This window comes from Bombus pyrosoma, linkage group LG12 (genome assembly GCF_014825855.1).
Source record: "Bombus pyrosoma isolate SC7728 linkage group LG12, ASM1482585v1, whole genome shotgun sequence".
NCBI lineage: Eukaryota > Metazoa > Arthropoda > Insecta > Hymenoptera > Apidae > Bombus > Bombus pyrosoma.
This window is the reverse complement of record NC_057781.1, coordinates 2,434,727-2,454,184: the sequence shown is the minus strand read 5'-3', so window position 1 is coordinate 2,454,184 and position 19,458 is coordinate 2,434,727. Positions and strand designations below refer to the sequence as shown.

The following is a 19,458-nucleotide window of genomic DNA, read 5'->3' as shown; positions in this document are numbered from 1 at the left end:
ACCCTAAAAACCGACACGTTTCCGTGCATGTCGAAATTAGTAATATTCCGAGGTCGAGGAACTTGTTCAATTGAAGTAATTAATGAAATCATAAATAGACTGTGATTATTTATGCTACTTCGTATTTCTAGAAAAGCAAATATAGACATAAAACCCAAGCAGAAATTTGTTTCATCTACTAAATACCGTAATTGGTGTAAAACTGCATATTTTGTATACTTCTGAATATTATGAGCATTATGTGCGTCTCTGCTCTTCTAAATGTCCCAGAAATGCATACAAATTTATAGTCTAATTACAGTTACAAGAAACACATAAATTTTCATTATGAATTTATTATTATTATTTATTACGAATTTGTAATTTCTTATTCTTGTGCTAATACAGAAAGAATTACTTGTATCTCGAATTTCGTAAATTTTATGACTATAGTCACTCATTCGTATGTTTATCGCTACAAGTAAAAGATACAGGAAGCTGGCTTTTATTAATTAGTATTTTTTATTTACTAGAATTGCTATCGGATACACTGTGCGTCGCTAAGATCGAGCTGGCGCGTATCCCCGAGTTCGCGTTGAATGAACCATAATGAAAGATCGCCACTTCCTCCTCCTTTGTAACTGGAAATGCTTTCGCATAAGCGCGTACTAGGAAGCGAATGCCTTCAGCGATCGTTAACGATACGACTATTCGAGTTTCTGTAGATAATTTATAGATCGTGATGAATTTCATTGGTAATGAATTTGTGACATTATTTTTTGAACGGTCTCAGACGAGGAATATATTTGTATGACCACCGATAAAAAAACATGAGACGTACGTTAGTCATTTCTATTTTGGAATGGTTTGACGAAGGTTCGTCAGATTAGATTGTATGACGCGTGTTAGTTGGATTCTTTCTTACTTGATCAGTTTGCCATCTGAGGGTCTCACATAAGTCTTTCTTTATTGTTAATATTATTATTATTATTATAAAAAATATGAAGAGGACTTTGCAATCGTTTAAGAAAAACGCTGATTTATTTAGTAATTTTCCTTCGATAACATTACTTTTTACGTAAATACTAATATTTTGGTTGAAATAGACGGAGTAGAAAACCAAATCAGGCATCGTGACGCGATCGCTTTTTTGCAAATTTCTTCGCGCTTTGTCCCTGAACTCGCCGCGAATGGTCACGACAACTCGGTCGTCGACTAATTTTTACAGATCGCGAAGGATCGCCAGTGATTCACCGGATTTGTAATGAACGTCCGATCACAATGATTAGGTTCATTGTATCGATTGAATAATCCGTTGCCTTTTTTCCCGTAAACATACAGTGTGTCGTTTCGTGTGCTTCGATCTATCGGATAGTATAATGTCTTGAAATAATGAGAAAATAAATTACATAATGCGAAGATCGTTTGCGTCTTTGTCTTCGATAAGCGTTTAATTGTGTACTCTCTGATGGGCATAAAAGTTGAAAAAAATTAAACTGCAACCGTTGAAAAATCACAGTAGTTTAAAATATTGTAGAAAGAAAGGAAAAAAAGGAAATGGAATTCAACTTCGCTGAATTTTTTAGAATCAACCAGTAAAAAATGTATAAATTTTTAAGTAGGGATAAGTATTGACGTAAATTAATCATTTTCCATGATAAAGAACTACCCGTGTCCCGCTTTGTCCATGTCGTGTTTTCGTCTTGAAAAATTATTTATCGTGGTATGCAAGAAACAGCTTCTTCAAAGGCGATGTAAATGTAACAAAGATGATCTTCGAATGCAAAAGTGCGAAGCAGTCACGTATTTTCTCTCGTATTTGCGTCAAACACATATTTCTTCGTTGACATCCTAACGTTCGTTTGCATTTTGCATATTTTCAATTTCATTCTCATAATATTTTCATGTTCATCAACGTTATCCACGAAATTCATATTTCTTGAGCGGCTATAAATATTTTTTTTTATAACGGAACGTTGTGCTACTTGTCGAACGTTCGTAATTAAATAAACAAAACGATCGATAAAACATGACTACTTGTTATTGCAGACTCGATTCCTTTATTCGAGTCATGATTACTTTATGAGCTGCGAAAATACTCAAAGGAAATCGAAGTTTCTCGTAAATTGCACGCTCGATCGTTCTTGTCGACTGCATGTACAACACGATGACGTTGATTTTTTTGTAGGTACTGGAGGAGTCGGACACATCGTCGGAAATAAGCTGCCGGAAAGACGCACTGAATCTTGAAAATGGTGACTTCAAAACATCCATCGAGAAGGCGATCACGAAGCTTCCGAGGATACAACACTTGGTAGTCGCATATCTTATGTATCTTCTAAATCATATGAATAGAATATAAATTTTGTTTAAATAACATAATTATTTACATGTTCAATTTTATCGTTTCTACGATAATCGTTTGCATATTTAAAATCATAAGATAGAATGTAACTTTTATCAGAAAGTAATCATAACAAATAAGACTTTTTCTATTCGTGAATAATTTGTACACGTTATTAAAGTTGTTAAAATCTTTATATAAATCATATATATTTTTCACAGAAGGTAATTAAGGGTTAACTTAATTAAAGTATGTGACTAACAAATTACGAAAATAAATTACGATAATACTCGGCCATTTCGGCGTAGTTCCATGCTGTTGCGTCTATTTGGATGGTTCATTCGAAAATAATCGCCGCGAAGAAACGATAATTCACGACGCAGAACGCCATTCTGCTCACCTTTTCGCCCGGAGTCGCGGTACATCAAAAGGAACTGGCCGGCCGCAGATTTATTCGTCAGGCATTTTTAAATAATTATCGTTCGCGATTCAATACAGTCTTCTTTTTCTGTTTAGTGTCACGAAGCGGAGAAACCACCGCCTCCGTCGTCGCAAGAATCCAGATGGGAGTTTCCTAGAGATAAGCTTAGGTTACAGACGGTCCTCGGCCAAGGAAACTTCGGCCAGGTAAAGCGTTAGTCTCTCCCTTGAACGGAACAGGAACAGCGAGTCCTCAGGCGAGAGACGGCGATAATAAATCGTCCGACGTTAACGTGAAACGCGCGCCGCCCGCGAAATTTCGGTTACAACTCTTGAAACGCTCTTGTGAAACACTCTTTTATTCATTTATTTACTGGCGGGAGTGGCCCATTAATAAAAAGTAGAAGAAAGAAAATTATAAAGAATAATGTTCGCTCTGATAGTTTAGTTTTTCTTTGTATCAAATTCTTTATTATCTTTTTCATTAAATTTTTTAATCTATTATTCATTATTTTTATTAAGTGTTTATTAAATTGTTCGATCGTTTGACGATTTTATGGACGTTTATTGATTTCATGTATTTCAATGGACGACAGATAGATCGTTGTTTATCATTTATGTAATGATCCGTGGAACTCGCGGTGATATAATGAACTTCAAATGTTCAATAAACAGTTCTTGTTTGCATAGACATTCGAATTACTTTTGATTTAGTGATTCCTGGAATACTGGTTAGGTGGAACTATGCTTCTCATTAAGCAAATAATCAGTGAATACCTTGTCGATTGTCGGCAACATGTGAATTCTTTTATTATACAACTGTATTGTATAAGAATTCCTTATATATTACCGATTCTTTTCTTTGAAATACTTTGTAAAAATTACAATCTAAGATATATCTAACGAGAAAATTACTTTGCAACATTTAGTGTACTGATCTTTAATACTGTTTTAATTGCTACTAACGTATGTTTTTCAACCAAAAGACATTCGTTAGGTAATACTTATTTATTACATAATTTTCTGTATAACGTGTAATATCGTATGCAACTCTGAACGTTAAAACCTAGTTTCACGCAGAAGATGGAGTTTATAATTAAAATCCTATTAGAAAGTCGAATTCACGTTGCATTTTTTGGTCGTTTAGGTCTGGAAGGCTGAAGCCGACGATTTGACTGGTCATCAAGGAACGACCCGGTTAGTAGCTGTCAAAACCGTCAAGGAAGGTGCTTCCGAACGAGAAAAGGAGGATCTGGTTCGAGAACTCGAAATCATGCAGCAACTTGGCAGCCATCCGAACGTCGTAACTCTTCTAGGTTGCTGTACAGAACAAGGTAGGCTCAATTAAATTAATTTCAACATGGTTCATACAGCTTTTAATTCGAAATTATGTCATTTAATATGTGCACAGACAATACCTCAATTATAATTTCAAAATATTTAATATCTGAGGAAGAATTTACTAAAAATATTTTTATTTTTGTAATTAGTATAAGAGATGATATGAATAAAGGTAGTTTTTCATTTCTTAGATCAACATGGCATTCCTTACCTCAATGCTTATATAAAAAAGACAAAGAAAAGTCCAAGTAAAGGTATTATTTAATATGTAAGAAAAATCTATTAAAAAATTCCTTACTTTGTAATTTGTCTAAAATGGTAATATCTCGTTTCTTAGACCATCCTTATATTTGCACAAGGAATGTGATGGAATGTTGAAAATGGAATACTCAGTACTTGTTAAATAAATATCGCAGGTGTTGTTTTCGCATTCGAGTCCGGCAGATATTACTTTGTTACCAAGTTCACGAGTCACTTATTCCTGACCTTGCCTGTGTAAACGTCAGCGACTAGCTTTATAAAAACTAGTGGAGTTTTAAGTGGCAGTTCGTTTACGGAGATTGCAAAATACGATGATTAAGTAATCAAGATTCTAATAGTAAGAAGAGGCTTCGTTTGTTTGAAAAGTTACATTCCAACCCATCCATGTTGTCAAACGATTGTTCTTCGGTCTTTTTCTTACGTCTATCGCATAAAATAACGTCTCCATTAATATTCCTATTGTGATGAGTATACTGCAGACTTCTATGCAATTTTTTATTTCTATGAATATATTCAAAAAAATGGAACTTAAATTTTACTTCGATTATTTTATACATTTTTGTACATAAATCGCGAATTTTCCTTCGAATTTTCCATAAATGTATAAAAATCTAGTCGTGAGGATTTTTTTAATCCCAAAATGAAGAGCCAATTTCTTTCGTTTTGTTCCTCACGTTTTCCTCCCCGTTATTCAACGCCATCGCGTTTCCCGAGAATTAATGGCTTAAATAGTAATTCACACCTGCGTTGCGTAGACTACGAAACTACAGACAATAACTGGTTTTGATCGTAGTCGCCTCTGAAATCGCACTTATCTCGCCGACTAGCGCATCTTTAATTATTTACGATTCCCTGTTTTCGACGACCATCCACAGATCGTATCGCCGTGAAACACGGCGTAATGCATATTAAAGACGTCGTTAGGGGATCGCAAGAGAGATGCATTCCTCGTCATTGAGTCAGCAATGATAGGTCTTCTTTCTCCTTCGTCTCCGTCTCAACCGACCACCGTAATCATTTACACGCGTGCACTATTGTTTTGCAAATAAAAGGAAGACCAATCGCTGGTACCAGCGGAGGAGGACTCGCTGTTTACGTGCGATCATTCTGCAGGTAATTGAGTAATAGTTCTGAAGAACTGCCTCCGCAGAGTCACCACGAAGGAAGGATTAATGAGTTCCAATCGGTTGGATAATCGCGACAATGTTAGAATTCGATTTTTTTCTTTGACTAAGAGACACTGTGCGATAAAGAATACAATCTGTTATTGTATTTGAATTGTTATGAAGATACATTGTTTAATATTATGTATTAAAAAGTGGAGAAAAGTTAGATTGTGTTTTTTAACAATTTTCTTTATATCTGTGATTGTTTGTGTCACCTTCTTACAGTGAATCAATTTATGGAGGTAAATAGTTTGGGTTTTGAAAAGGGCAGAACTAATTCTGAGCTGGAATAATGAAATTAAGACGTTTATGAAAAGCGAAGTTGATTGCTTTGGCTTCTGAATGGCTTGCTTGTAAATAACGTAAAATAAGGTATTGTGTAAAGAAATTATATGGAATTCGCTAGTTTGTGAATTTTACTAACTTCAGCGAATTGCGTGAAATACATTTTTGCTAAGTTCAGCACATACCGATCGTGATACGAGTATCGATTATGAAACATCGAGGAAAGGAAATTTTATTTCACAACATTATCGTGCAAGTTCGTGGTGCGTTAAAAGTCGAAGCGTGAAATGGTTAAAAGCTATTTGCTTGCCTATGGGTCGTAACCGCTGTCTGATTAATTGAGGTATAATAAATTGCTATTACATCGGCACGAGATGGCTAAATAATCACAGTTCCTCACATTGGTCGCAATTATCTCGATAGGAGGATAAACCAGTGAATTGCCGTCGTGTTTTTCGTTTTTCCAGTTGTCGATTGTGCGCAGTTATACGCGTGAAACTGCGACGAAGAACCCAACGAAACACAATCGCATCGGACAATAAAAGAATGACCAGCTGTTTCAATACGATAAACCGAGTATTCTTCGAGTACCATTCCCTTGAAAAAAAGAAATTCAAGGATTCTTGCTACAGCATCGATGAGAATCTTTCAAAGAATCAATTCTTGAGAATAAACAGATCAACGATCAAGTGACGGCAAAAATTCTTCTTCTTATCAAAACTGCATATTCGCATTATTGCAAAAATATTTCTCACTGTCAACAAATCCAGTGCCAGGGACGTTAGAAGAATTTTTCAAAATATTGAATCTTGAGAATAAATAGAAGAATAATAAATAAACAATCAGATATGGAACTAAAAGTTCTTTTCCCAGTCTAAGTTGCATACGCATCAACGACTGCATTAATGACAAATCCGATGGTTGAGACATCAAAAACAGCAACGAGACAATCTCGAAGTTTTAGTCGTGGTAGATTTCAAAGAGGGAGGAGGCCCATTATACGTCTTTCGTTGGAAGCTCGTCGGTATCGTCGCTCTCATCGTATAAATTTCCATACGCGTCCCCACAGCGACGATCCTCGTGGCACAATACGTCTATTAAGTCGGCGAAATGATGGTTCGTAGCGGGGTTTGGAAGAGTATCGATACGATCGGTCCGCTTGGACGTCGATCTGGATTTGACGTCGTTACGGTCTTCTCTCGATATTTATGCGCGGAATAGTCTTTTTCGCGATTGTATGCTAATGCACGCAGAGCTGGTTTAGTAATAGTATAAAATGTAATCCCCTTCTGGGAAATAGCTTCTTGATACGTTTAGAAAAATTAGGTTTTACGTACGATAAGCTTTCGAAGAGAAATTATTGTAGGTTTTGTGATACTATATTAGGTCGTATGAGATTTATGATAGTTTTGTCAGTTATATGTTGATAATTATATGGAAAATTTATTAGTACTATAAGTATCACGACACCTTCTGGTTTCATATAGAACGATTATTCATTTAAATTATGATTAAGAGATAATGGTGCAAAAACTCGCAAAAGCTACTTGCAAAAGTTACAAGAGATTATTGCAAATATTATGTGTTGTATTATGTGTAAGTTTGTGTATATTTGCATTTTTTCATAGATGTATAAACTGTCCACAGTCTATTGATGAATATTTGAAGAATTTTCTTTTAAGAAATATATTCTTTTGAGATGGTTGTATAAAGAAAGAGTTGAAGTAAAAGATTCTAATAATTGTGGGCGACCCTCAAAGCCCATGGAGGACGTGGCGTGTTCGTTTTGGGATGCACCACCCCGAAAGTCCTTCGACTACGTTCGACGTGTGTAGAAGAAAAAACACGCCTGCGTGAACCTACTCGCAAGATTTACGGCATCTAAATTTCTGGCCCCCCGTATTTATCGTTTCGGTCATGGTGGGCGCGTTCGAATTCCTTCCGAGCGACGTTTTCGTCCTTTGACGGCCGGTTCTTGTCAAAAGGATCCCTTTCAACAAATTAAAAAGAGGAACTAAATAAAAAAGCTGTGACTGTCTTCAAGGATGGAAAAATATTTATGAACTGCTGCGTCGAACTTTAGGAGAATATTTGGCATTGTTTCCCATCAGCAGTAAAAAGAAGAAGAAAAATGCAATTCAAGCAAGTATTTGTAGGTAAAGGTGTGAGAGTAATTAGTCAGTTTGCTTAGGTATTTCCTTTGAAAAACAAATCTGTGGCACGTTGAAAAATTTCTGACACCCCTAGTGTTCAGAGTTCACGATCCTTAAAAGAGTTCTTTTGATGGTACCGACGTTTTTCTTCTCTCCGCTTTATTCTTCTTCTTCTTCTTCTTCTTTTCACGGTTTAATCGGGAGTCGGCGTTATTCACATGGAACGAGATTCTATAATACTTTATCGTGGATAAATTAGGAGCGCGAGTAAGGGTCCACTTTGTGTCGTACTCTTCTGATCTCGCGACAGATCGATACCCTTAGATAACGTATCGCGTGTGGCATTAATTATGTCACTACCGCCAATTACTGGTGACAAATCTTTGCCTTTCGAGCGGTTGTAGCGGCGTCTCGTTTGTTCAGAATCCGATTAGGCTAGGTGCAAAACATGAATTTCGTTACCATTCATTGATGTCCGCAGTAATTTATTTTTAAATTAGCGGTGATCAGTTCCTGAAATATGAAATTGAGGATATTTATTAGGATGACCGTTTGAGAAAAGCTTCATCGAGGTTTTGACACTTTATTTCCCCTGTAGCAGCTTCGCATAACAACTAGTTAAGCTGAATTTGTATATAACATGTTTAAATATCAAAGACACTACATTACTGAAATTTTGTCTCTTCCTTGGAAAAGTAGAAATATAAAGGAAAAATAATCACAAGATCGTGGAGGCCTGATTTAAGACATTGCGTGAAAGACCAAAATGTACGACCTAGACTACTATAATTTTATGAATTATCAAACCCGACTCCAAGATGATTTCAATCGAGTCCTTATGATCATTCAATCGTGGTTGTATAATTTTCTCATGTTTCACACCAGATTTTATGACTTTTACACCGCAAGCTAGAAATTAGAACTCCATAATCAAACAATGAGGTCGTATGAAATTTTGTAATTTGATAAAGATCTAAAAAATAAAAAACTGGACCGATGTTTAATAAAGATCAATTCCTATACTCTACACTATAATCCTTAAATAAAGTTTGACTAAAGTTTGCCGATGCTATCGACATGATAACAGCTGCAAGCACATTCATTGTTCAAGAGTACAGCTATTAGCCCCAGTAACAGCATCGTAACAGCACAAATGGACCAAACTTAGAATTCACTGTATCTTGATTGCGTTATCCATTCGCCACGTTACATTTCTCGCTGTGCAAATATTATGACCGAGTGTACAGATCGTCTTGCGCGGAACGAATCTACTCGTAGAAAAGAAACGCTCCTTAACAAACGAAAATTGTTAAAGGCTGGTAATGGTAACCCCGAGCTCCACGAGCTCGTGGAGCCAGCAAAAGTGGGCCCATATGTTACAATCAGCCTGATACTACCTACGGGGGCCCGAAAGTGCTCCGGTTAAATTACTTTAAGGGCCTTGCTGTGTAGTACAGCTCTTCGTATTCTCACCATATGGGGTCCCCTAATCCCATGCACGGCATCGTACGCCCTATTTCATTCACCGAGTTAATGCTGATCAAACTGCAATTTCGCGAAGCTTTAAGACCGTTTAATTGTGTAATCGTATATGCTTGTTCGCAGAGCCTCATTATCTTATACTCGAGTACGTGATGTACGGGAAATTGTTAGCGTACCTGCGTGATCATCGCACCAGGCAGGATTTCTACAATTTCAGTGAGGACTCGGCCGCGCTCACCTCTAGGGATCTCACTGTTTTTGGATACTGCGTGGCAAGAGGCATGGAGTATCTTGCGTCAAAAAAGGTGAGAGTGTACTCTGATTTTACTATGTATGTTTCTTTTGATTTTTTTATTGTTTATTTTAATATAAATCATTTTGGTGTATGTGTTTTTTAACTCACTACGCATCGACGTTGCACTAACGCAACATTTTATTCGTAATTTTCCTCGGTTAATTTATCGTAGATTATTACGACGGTGTGTAAACGAAGTGAGAATTGATTTTAACTCTTAAATGTATAATTCTTTTCTAATAAAACGATTAACGATAAACGATTAAACGATTCTGTATCTATTAATAATCTGAAATACTTGAGAACTAAATCTTTTTATCATGTTGATCTTTAAGGACGTTAAATCGTAAGTATCGTGTCGCGTACGGCTTTTAATATCTTTGAATTATTGAAAGTACCCTTTCGTGGTCGCATTTAAATTATCACTCCCCCCTTATTTGTATTTCCATTACGCTCGCGAGGCTTCTTGGTGTTGGCCGAAAATTTATTATGACCTTACATGCTCGCGTGTTAAAGGAGTCTTATAGACGAAGCCAAAACGATACAGCGACCGTCTACTTACTGTAACATTATATCAAAGTATTGCCGCCGATGTTGTTATATTCGTGCCATGCCGATCTTGTTCTTAATTCTTTTCGAATCTATAATCGATTCTGTATTTCATCCTGCAACAACAAAGGAAAGATTCAGACTTCGTAAATGTCATACAAAATTATTAATTCAGAAGAATGTCAATGATCAAATTTTTCACCACTTTTGGTAAATTAATTGGAAATTAACTTAGATGAAATAGTTCTCTTTCGTAATCAATATAACATTTTTCTCTGTATCTTTTTACGCAAAATATGCAAAGCTTCAATTTCACAAATCTACATCCCTATTTCATTTAATTCCTTATATTCTTATGTTTCCAAATTTTTCTTTATACAAATATTCTTCTTTTTCAAATTTACAATCCTGTTTGATGTAATTTCTTACATTTTCATGTTTTCAAAATTGTATCTGTGCAAAAGTTTCTTTTTTTTTCATTTTTACCCCGTATTTGATTTTGTCTCTCGTAATATCACATTTTCATACCTTTTTTTGTGCGAAAAGTCCAGTCTTCGCGTAGTATATTCTTCACGTAGTAAATTCTTTAATCTGACAAAGCTTCATAAACTCGCCATAAATCGAAGCTTCTCAATAACGAAGATAATGAAACGATAAAATATCGCCTTTAAAGTTTCCAATGTGTTTCAAAAGCACCTACGTGTCAAAAGAATACCCCGCATTAAAAACCGAATATCTCGTCCTTCGAGGTTGGCTATACGTTACGACTGAAGGTCGCGAGCGAAAAAGCGACGGCATGACAAACAGCTTGCCAGTGGTATTTGTACGTCAAATATTTTCTTAGCGTCGGAAAGACGCGGGACCAGAGATCATTTCACCAGTGAATCTGTGTCAGTGGGCAAAAATTAATAACATGGTCAAATGAGATAAATTCTGGAACGATCATCCTACAACCCTACGTTGGTGTGAACAGCAATAAACTTATATTAGCGGGAATACGCGAAGAAGTTTGTATCGATTAAAGCGAGTTCTTTTCTCGTAAGAAAGTTAGCATAAGACCTAATATCTTTCTGTCTCGTGTCTTGATGAAATTTATTCGACGGTGAACCAACTTCCAACTTCTCAGTAGCTCGATTATTTAGATTTACAAAAAATTAAAAATTTTAAAAAGGATGTTGAGTATAGTGATTTAAAAACTGGATAATTAAACAAATTTTATTACTTCATCGAGACATTTTTGGCGAACAGAAGCCATCGATGTTAATAAAATCTCGTTGTTGAAATATTGCTGAAGAAAATCGGGATTCTATAAAGATCGAAATTTTAAAAATGTAAAGTACTGAAAATCATCTTATGGTTGCAAACCGTTTACGTAGATTAAAAGAATTAGGTAGGCATCCGCAGACACATTTTAAATCGTGCTAAGATCCAAGTTGGGGTAGTGACAGAGATGTCGAATGTTTATTGTCGATTTATGAAATTTCAAGCCAAAAAACGTGTGATTCGAAGTTGATAATGCCGCCGTAACCGCAGAATGACACGAGCGCGTTTAATATTACGGTTCTAACCTCCTTGTTGAAGGCACGTGATTCGCTTCGGAACCATAAAACAGACATTTTTATGCATCCAACGACGTTTAATGGACTCTTTTTTTGAGATAGTATCGTGACTCGAAGTCCAAGTCAACATTCTAAATTATCGTTCGTTTTCTTTATAACCCTGCGTAAATATTCAAATATATCTTTTGGGGGTTTTTTTGTACACAATATCCTAAATTTCGATTTTTTCATTTTATAACATATTTAATAATTCGAAACGTAATAGTCAGTTTGAATGGCGTAAAAATGAAATTCATCTCTAAGGAAGCAACTGTAGAAGGAATATTACCGATGGTAAACCTTCGATTAGAAAAATTTCATGCCGTTTCTTGCAAGGGCAAATATCGAATGAACCGTTCGTAATTATCTTCTACGAATATCGAATGGCGTTCGCGTAATCGTCTTCAGAGAATTGCCGCGTGAAAGCTAATTTTCTGAAGTTAGTGGACGATAATTACTCATCGGAAGGAAAACGGTAGTGTACATTCCAGCATGGAGAACATCAAGGTTCTTTTTCGCTCTACCAACCGCGAGAAACGTGCCTTAAACTTCAACTGTACGTTAACTATCTCTGCTAGCTATAACATCGTTTAAAAAGTGCAACTCGAATCTCATCGTTATCTTCTCGAGTGTGAAAAAATTCATTTAAAAACATATTACTCGTTATGGACGAAGTTTTTGCATCGTATGAAACATTCCTTAGCAACTGGTTTACTTAACTTTTTATACAAGCATACGAAGCAACTAACACGTGTCTGCATCATTTCCATAATTCATCTGACTGGTTGGTGCTTCTGTCGTGTCATCTATTCCATAATCCGCCCTTTGTCGACGTATTAGAATAACAAATCATGTACTTCATAGTGCGAACATGAACGCTCATGAGTCACGAAGTATTTTAATCATTTTTTCGTATGTGTTGCAAAATGATTGGAGTTTTCAAATGAAGGTGATGTTGCGCCTTGTTCGGAAAATTAATTGCTCTTAAAAACTTGATGAGTAAGTTGTTTTATAATAAGGTGAACCTTAGACGAATGTCAGACAGAGACATTGCATCAAGGTAGATATCGCAACCTTTTTACGCTTTCAGATAATTCCATTAGACCTTTATAGAACTATTTTACAAAAGAGAATAACTAGGTTTCTGAGAATCAGACTGTAAGTGCATCAAAAGAATACTTTAATAATAAAAAAATAAAAAACTAACAGTTCGCTACGAAAATTTACTAAATAAATTACTAAAATATTATATCGAAGACTAATTAATAAAAATTTTAATAAAAATAATCGATTCCTTTTTTTCCTGAAAATCTTTCTATAGGCAAAAAAATTCCATAAAATACTGGACGCTGAAAAAATATATACATATAGATTAAGTAATTGAGGAATGAATTATTAGATAATACTCGGATAGATATAACTCGGATGAATTATTAGAAAAAAAACATTTCGATTGTAATAAGCAATTTCCGTCCTGCTAAAAGTTGAACCAACAAAACTTTCCGATCAACCTGACACTTTTACTGGAATAACGTAGCGACGCAGAGAAAATTCTTTCTTTTCTATTCTTTTATCGAATATCGATGACAATGCAGTAGCGAGGTAAAAAATGGTAAATAGCTAAATATCATCATTGACCGGTTATGATTCGGTTGATGGAGATGCACGCGGCGAGGCTGCTCGAGGCATCGAACAGCGGGAACGAAGTCTCGATTGGAATCAGTATGCTATGTTCGTCGTTGGAAGGACGGGCAAAGAGCAACTGAGTCAGGATGTCGATTTCAATCAAAGATTATATACGAGTTCGCAGAAATTCTTCTCAAGAATTGTTCCTCCAATAATTCTGCCGACATACATAGTACCCTTAATTGAAAGTGGAAGCCACGGCTGATGCACGAACGAGATGAAATGATTTAAAGCCTCGAAACAGCAAGGCTTATTGGTTTAAGATCGAGATCGTTATGCTTACTTCGCACGAACCGCGGAGGTATTGTTTCGGTTGCAAATTAATACGGATATACATCCGGGGAAATATTTATTCTGAATTATTTATCGTCTTTCCGCATCAATATTGAAGGATGAAACTCAACGTCGTAATAACATAGAATCGAGAGTACTTTACAGAATTATAATTTTTAGAAATTTTCTTCACTTGACATTTTTTAAATAACGCGAGTCATCGACAAGTTCAAGATAAAAATGAAAAGAAAGACACAAATACAAGTAAATTTAAAACAAAGGAAGGACATTTATCAAAGTTAAAACGATAGCTGGAAAAACAAAACTTCCTCCTGTCAGTGTAATAAAGATAATAATACGTAAGCAATGGAGCACTTTTAAATTATTTATCAATTATACGACACTCGTCCAAAATATTTATCACGAGAACGTGACTTAAACGTGAGCAGAATACGAATCGTTTGGCTTCTTGACATTTCATTTTTTTTTTTTCTTTTAATGCGGTAACGTCGACATACCATAGATACACTGGTATCTTATGTTACGCGCAAGTAGTCGCGAAAATATATTTTTCATCCGTACAAAACGTTGAGAAGCGGGTAGAAACACGAGCAGGTCGGCACGACAAATGGACTCGCGTACGAGTTTTGCACCGGTGGTCGCGCGGCGCGCTATAAATCTAGAAGATGAAGTCATTAAAGAAACGGCAAAGACGTATGTATATCCAGCTTGCCTTGACATTGAGCAGCGCAAGTTCATTAGCATCAGCCACGGTCGAACGGCGGGAGCCCGCTCACCCGATTTTCCGACAGCCTATTCGTACTCTTCCGTGTTGTTTTAAAGTTTCTTGAACATCTTTTGAAACAAAATTTTCTTGGAAAGTAACAATAATCTGTTGTTTATTCCACGAAAGATTTGTGTTAATTAATAAGATGATTCATAACATGTTCTTATCGTGTAACTTTGATTTTGTATATGGGGACTTCATTTACTTCGATGATTCATTGATGATGGTCCATTTTATCTTCTGAAATCGGAGAAATGTATGTATGTATACGCGGATCGATATTGTTGATCGGATAATCGATCAAAAATAGCTTTTGAGAATATTGCTACTGCTATGTTAAATACATTTGCTTACAACGATAGGTTCTTAACTGATGCTAAAAGAAACTCAACAATTTACACTTTTGACTAGGCTTTGCATCCAAACTCGTGTTATATAACGGTCGTACCATTTCCTCGAATATTCCCTGGAGACTTGAACCTGTAATCATCTATGACGGAAGTCTGCAGCACAATTCAGTACCATTCACTACTTTAATCGAGGCTTTCATCGTTGCTCAAACATCATCACTGACTTTGATCGACGCGTCGAGGTCGTACGACAATTAAATTTCACGCGTATTTACCGGTACGCCAAGCAATTTCCATTGAAGCACACGGTTCGCGAGGTCCGCGGTGGCTGGCCACACGAGAACGTAAAATAAATCAAGCACAGCTTCCGCGGCGAATAACAGTACGACGAACACGCGATAAATCAGACGTACAATAAATAATCAGCAATAACGTGTCTCTGCCGCCGTATTACGAAGCCGAGCAACATGGAATCCGCGGGTCATAAAATCTATTCGTCGAGTCCCGTCGTCGAAGAATACCTTTGGTGGTAGAAGAGGTCTTGAAACTTTTCTACGCGACAATCCAACCAGTTCGAGGATTCGAGTTTGCTCGCTCTATCACTTGATACCTTGTATATGCAATGCGGTAACTATAGTGCGGTTGCGTAACAGGACGTCCACCTGCGGTCACTGTCTCATGGAGGAACGTTGATCGAGCCGTGTGCTTTTGTTCGATTTTGCAGATCATCCACCGTGATCTTGCCGCGAGGAACGTGCTAGTGGACCATAACAAGCTGTGCAAGATCGCCGACTTTGGTATGTCCAGATTTGCGAACGAAGATGGGGAAGTGATCGAGACGAGACACGGCAGAAACGCGTTGCCAATAAGGTGGATGGCGCCCGAGTCATTGATCTATTCGTTATTCACCACTAAGACGGACGTTTGGAGCTTCGGGATCTTGATGTGGGAGATCGTCACCCTGGGTATGTGTGAATCATTGATTTCTCGAATTTGGTATTTTATATTCCTATCCCAGTTCTAAACTTCTTTAATATTAAGTCTGACTACTTCATAAATGAAATAATGGCAACTATATTGACGATAAAATAATAATACAACCTTCCTCCCTACTTCTATAATCTTAACTCTTCGCTGACTCTTGTTCTCTAATTCTTAACTAATTCGTTCGCTCATTCGCTTTTCTTTATTTCTCTGTCTCTTTTACACTTGATTCTTTCGTAGTCCTATTAATATTCTATCATTTTCATATTTCTTATTTCATATTTAAGTAATTATTTAATTCCCTTATTTCTATTTGTCATTCCCATTTAAGTAATTGTCTTAATAATTTACAACTTATAAAACAGATATGTATTTTTTAATGCATTATTTTATCTTTGTGAATCATAATATAAGATGTTACTTAGAAGTATTGCAATTATTTAATTAAATATTTAATGATATCTTAGTGGAGATATTTTTCCTATTATATTATCAATGTTATCAATGACAGAAGAACTAATTTCCCTAACGCAGGTTCGACACCGTACCCGGACATGACGGCACGAGAAGTGATGCGAAACGTGCAGAACAGTTATCGGCTGGAGAGACCTTCGCATTGTCGAAGCGAGCTGTTCAGGGTGATTTCCCGATGTTGGCAGGCTGATCCAGACCGCAGGCCGGAGTTCCAGACTCTAAGGAGGGATCTGGCGCAGTTACTCGAAGACAATATGAACGGACATTACGTAGATCTCGAGAGCTTCGCCTCAGAATGCACCGATTGAGCATCATCCAATAGAGATTCACTGGAAATCATTTCTTTGTTGTTTGCTCGTCTTTGACACATATGATCGAGCATTCTGGACCATCGGTTCATGAACATGATTGTTTCGTGTCCAATAATCGATTCTCTGTCTTGAACAGGTGGACAATTTCAAGTTCGTGAATTTTTGACCGTAAGTTTGGTTGTTTCGATTCATTCGAAAGGTATCGACACCTGATCGATGCTTGTGGAACGCGTGAATGTGAATGGAATGTGATGTTTCTCTTTGTATGAGGTAATCTGCGCGGTTTTTCGGAGGTGGTCGAGAGAGATTTTTTGCCTCAACATGGAACTAGTAATGCGTGAGTAAGATACGAGCAGTTCTTTCTTCGACGCCATGAAATTTGTGAATTCGTAAAAATTCCAAATATCTGTTGCGAGATGTAAAAATGAGAATCCGTCCATATATGGTTCTAATTTTTCATATCACTTCTATGTACTTAGGACAAACAGATCTGTGAAAAAGAAGTAATTTTCGAAGCATATACGGAATCTGTATATATTAAAGAACAACTTCGACAATATTATATCTTGTTCTTCAAACGATTTGATACGGGTGCATACGGGTTGCAGAAAAAAAGTGCTGATATGTTATGAGACTCGTGAAAGGCGTAGAATATTTTGCATCGAACGTAAAATTATAGAAAGACAATCGATAGCATATGTGTGTGAGAATGATTTTATCGTTGAAACGAAGACGAAATTGCGAATTATGAGGCGAGAAGGATGATTTAACAATGCAAATACGATGGTAAAGTAACGTGCAGTTTGTACAGTTAGGGATAGCAGGCGTTCTTTACTGTTTCTTTCTTTCAACGCGGAGAAGATGTCTAAGATTCTCTTAAGTATTTCGTTTAGTATTACTACACTATGTCTAGCGTTATTTTCTTCAATTAATGCGCCAGTCGTCGAAAGTTCGTTCATATCGGTGTTTTTCGTTCAACATAATGCAACAAACATGATTTACTACATAGAATAAAATAACAATGTTATAACAAGATTCAAACACGCACAAGAAAGGAAAAAACGAAGGAGTAAGATGATAGAGAAATTTCCATACTGCTTAACTTTGCTCACGTTCAACAAAAACTTGTTGAAATAAAAAAACTCCGATATGTAAATGATCAATTACGCAACCCATCGCATAAATCTCATGACAACGCAAAACGATCGACGTACATCGTTTTCCAGTTGTCTAATGTATTTTTCTCACTTATAATCATTGTACATAAACTCGCATTATTATAAACGCGTCGTGTCAATCAAAAAAAAAAAGAAAAAAAAATTGAAAAACAGGAGAACAATTTTTCTTGATCGTCTCACCGTAGTTATATCGAGGATTATTGTAATAATAATTATTATTATCCGTATCATTATTAACGAATCATTGTTAAACACGTACGTTTATAAGTTTCCAATCGTCGATTAATATTCTTAATCATTCTAGTCTTTCTTAATGCGTATGGGGTGGCGATTGGTCCTGAATTAAGCACAGAAATCGCGTGTAAATTTATTATTCTGGATTGTGATATCTTCGTACGTTTTTTTCTTTTTTTTATACGATATGTATATTACGAGAACTTCCCTTTAGAGCCGATTAAAGCCCCATCATTGTCGGTTGATTGTTTTATTAAGTTTTGTACGTTAAAACGGAACGTCGACTCATCTCTTCGAGAATTCCGACCTCGCTTCCATATCGCATCGAAGAGAAGCGATTCTGTCAATTTTTTTAGACGTTATCGTGACATTACTCTTCGCGTAGTTTTGCGATCCGATCACATATATACATACTCTTTTCCTATTTTTTTTTTTGCCTGCCGTTCTCTGTTACCCCCGCCCCAAAAAAATGCAAATTATTGTATGTAAACTCAACTACTGTAAGAAGATTTTTTGTCAGTAAACGTTGTCGTAAATTCACGCAGTTCTTATTTTTTTTATAAACAATTTTCTTGATCTTTGATTACCATAGATCAGTGAATTACTTAATCACTTTAAACATATCAGGTCGTCAATTGAATTTTGTCAAAACTGTGTAAATAGATTCATTTATAACGTATAATAGCGAGAAAAAAGTAAAAGTTTGGGAGTGATGAAACAAGATAAAAAAAGCATGGAAGATATGGTGAAAAGAATGTATTAAAAATAAATATGGACCTAATTCATAATATTATAATTTACAATAAGATTCAAAGGCACAGACAAACATTATAATGTATTCTAGAATGTTAATTAAAAAATTTTCATGTCTACGTTCCTATCGAGACATCTTCTAGACAATTATAATAGTTCCATTAATTTTCTTCATTAATATACATGTACGATAGCAATTTTTCTTCGGTACCCTGCGATCGATATAAATCTCCTTAAAGGATCTATATGTATGTTAAGAATTCATATTTCCTTTAAAAAGTTTCAGAAATATTTAGATAGGTATATGTAGCGATAAATTATGGATTTAACTCATAGAAACTATAAAAACTATAAAATAATATGCCACGATCAAAATTAATAATTAAAAATGAAAAAGATTAAGGCTTGCAATTAAAATAACTAATTTGAATAAACAAGATTGAAGCCGAAATGTCACGGAAAAAGTCAAGAATTAAATGTAGCATTTAATTAATATGCTTTCGTTTAAATAATACCCATGTAGGTAAAGAGAGGAAAATGTTTTAATATGTAGAA

General features: G+C 35.8%; 1 protein-coding gene across 1 annotated transcript in view; it reads left to right on the top strand.

Annotated features, from left to right (window-relative positions):
* LOC122573953 (serine-rich adhesin for platelets-like) overlaps nt 1-19,056 on the top strand; it is a 213,749-nt gene extending 194,693 nt beyond the window's left edge. The window contains exons 3-8 of the mRNA XM_043740987.1: nt 2,168-2,293; nt 2,840-2,950; nt 3,891-4,077; nt 9,555-9,736; nt 15,694-15,934; nt 16,488-19,056. Coding sequence (XP_043596922.1) covers nt 2,168-2,293; nt 2,840-2,950; nt 3,891-4,077; nt 9,555-9,736; nt 15,694-15,934; nt 16,488-16,735 — 1,095 coding nt within the window. The 3' untranslated portion in view covers nt 16,736-19,056. The remainder of the gene's footprint in view (nt 1-2,167; nt 2,294-2,839; nt 2,951-3,890; nt 4,078-9,554; nt 9,737-15,693; nt 15,935-16,487) is intronic.
* The last annotated feature ends 402 nt before the right edge of the window (nt 19,057-19,458 follow it).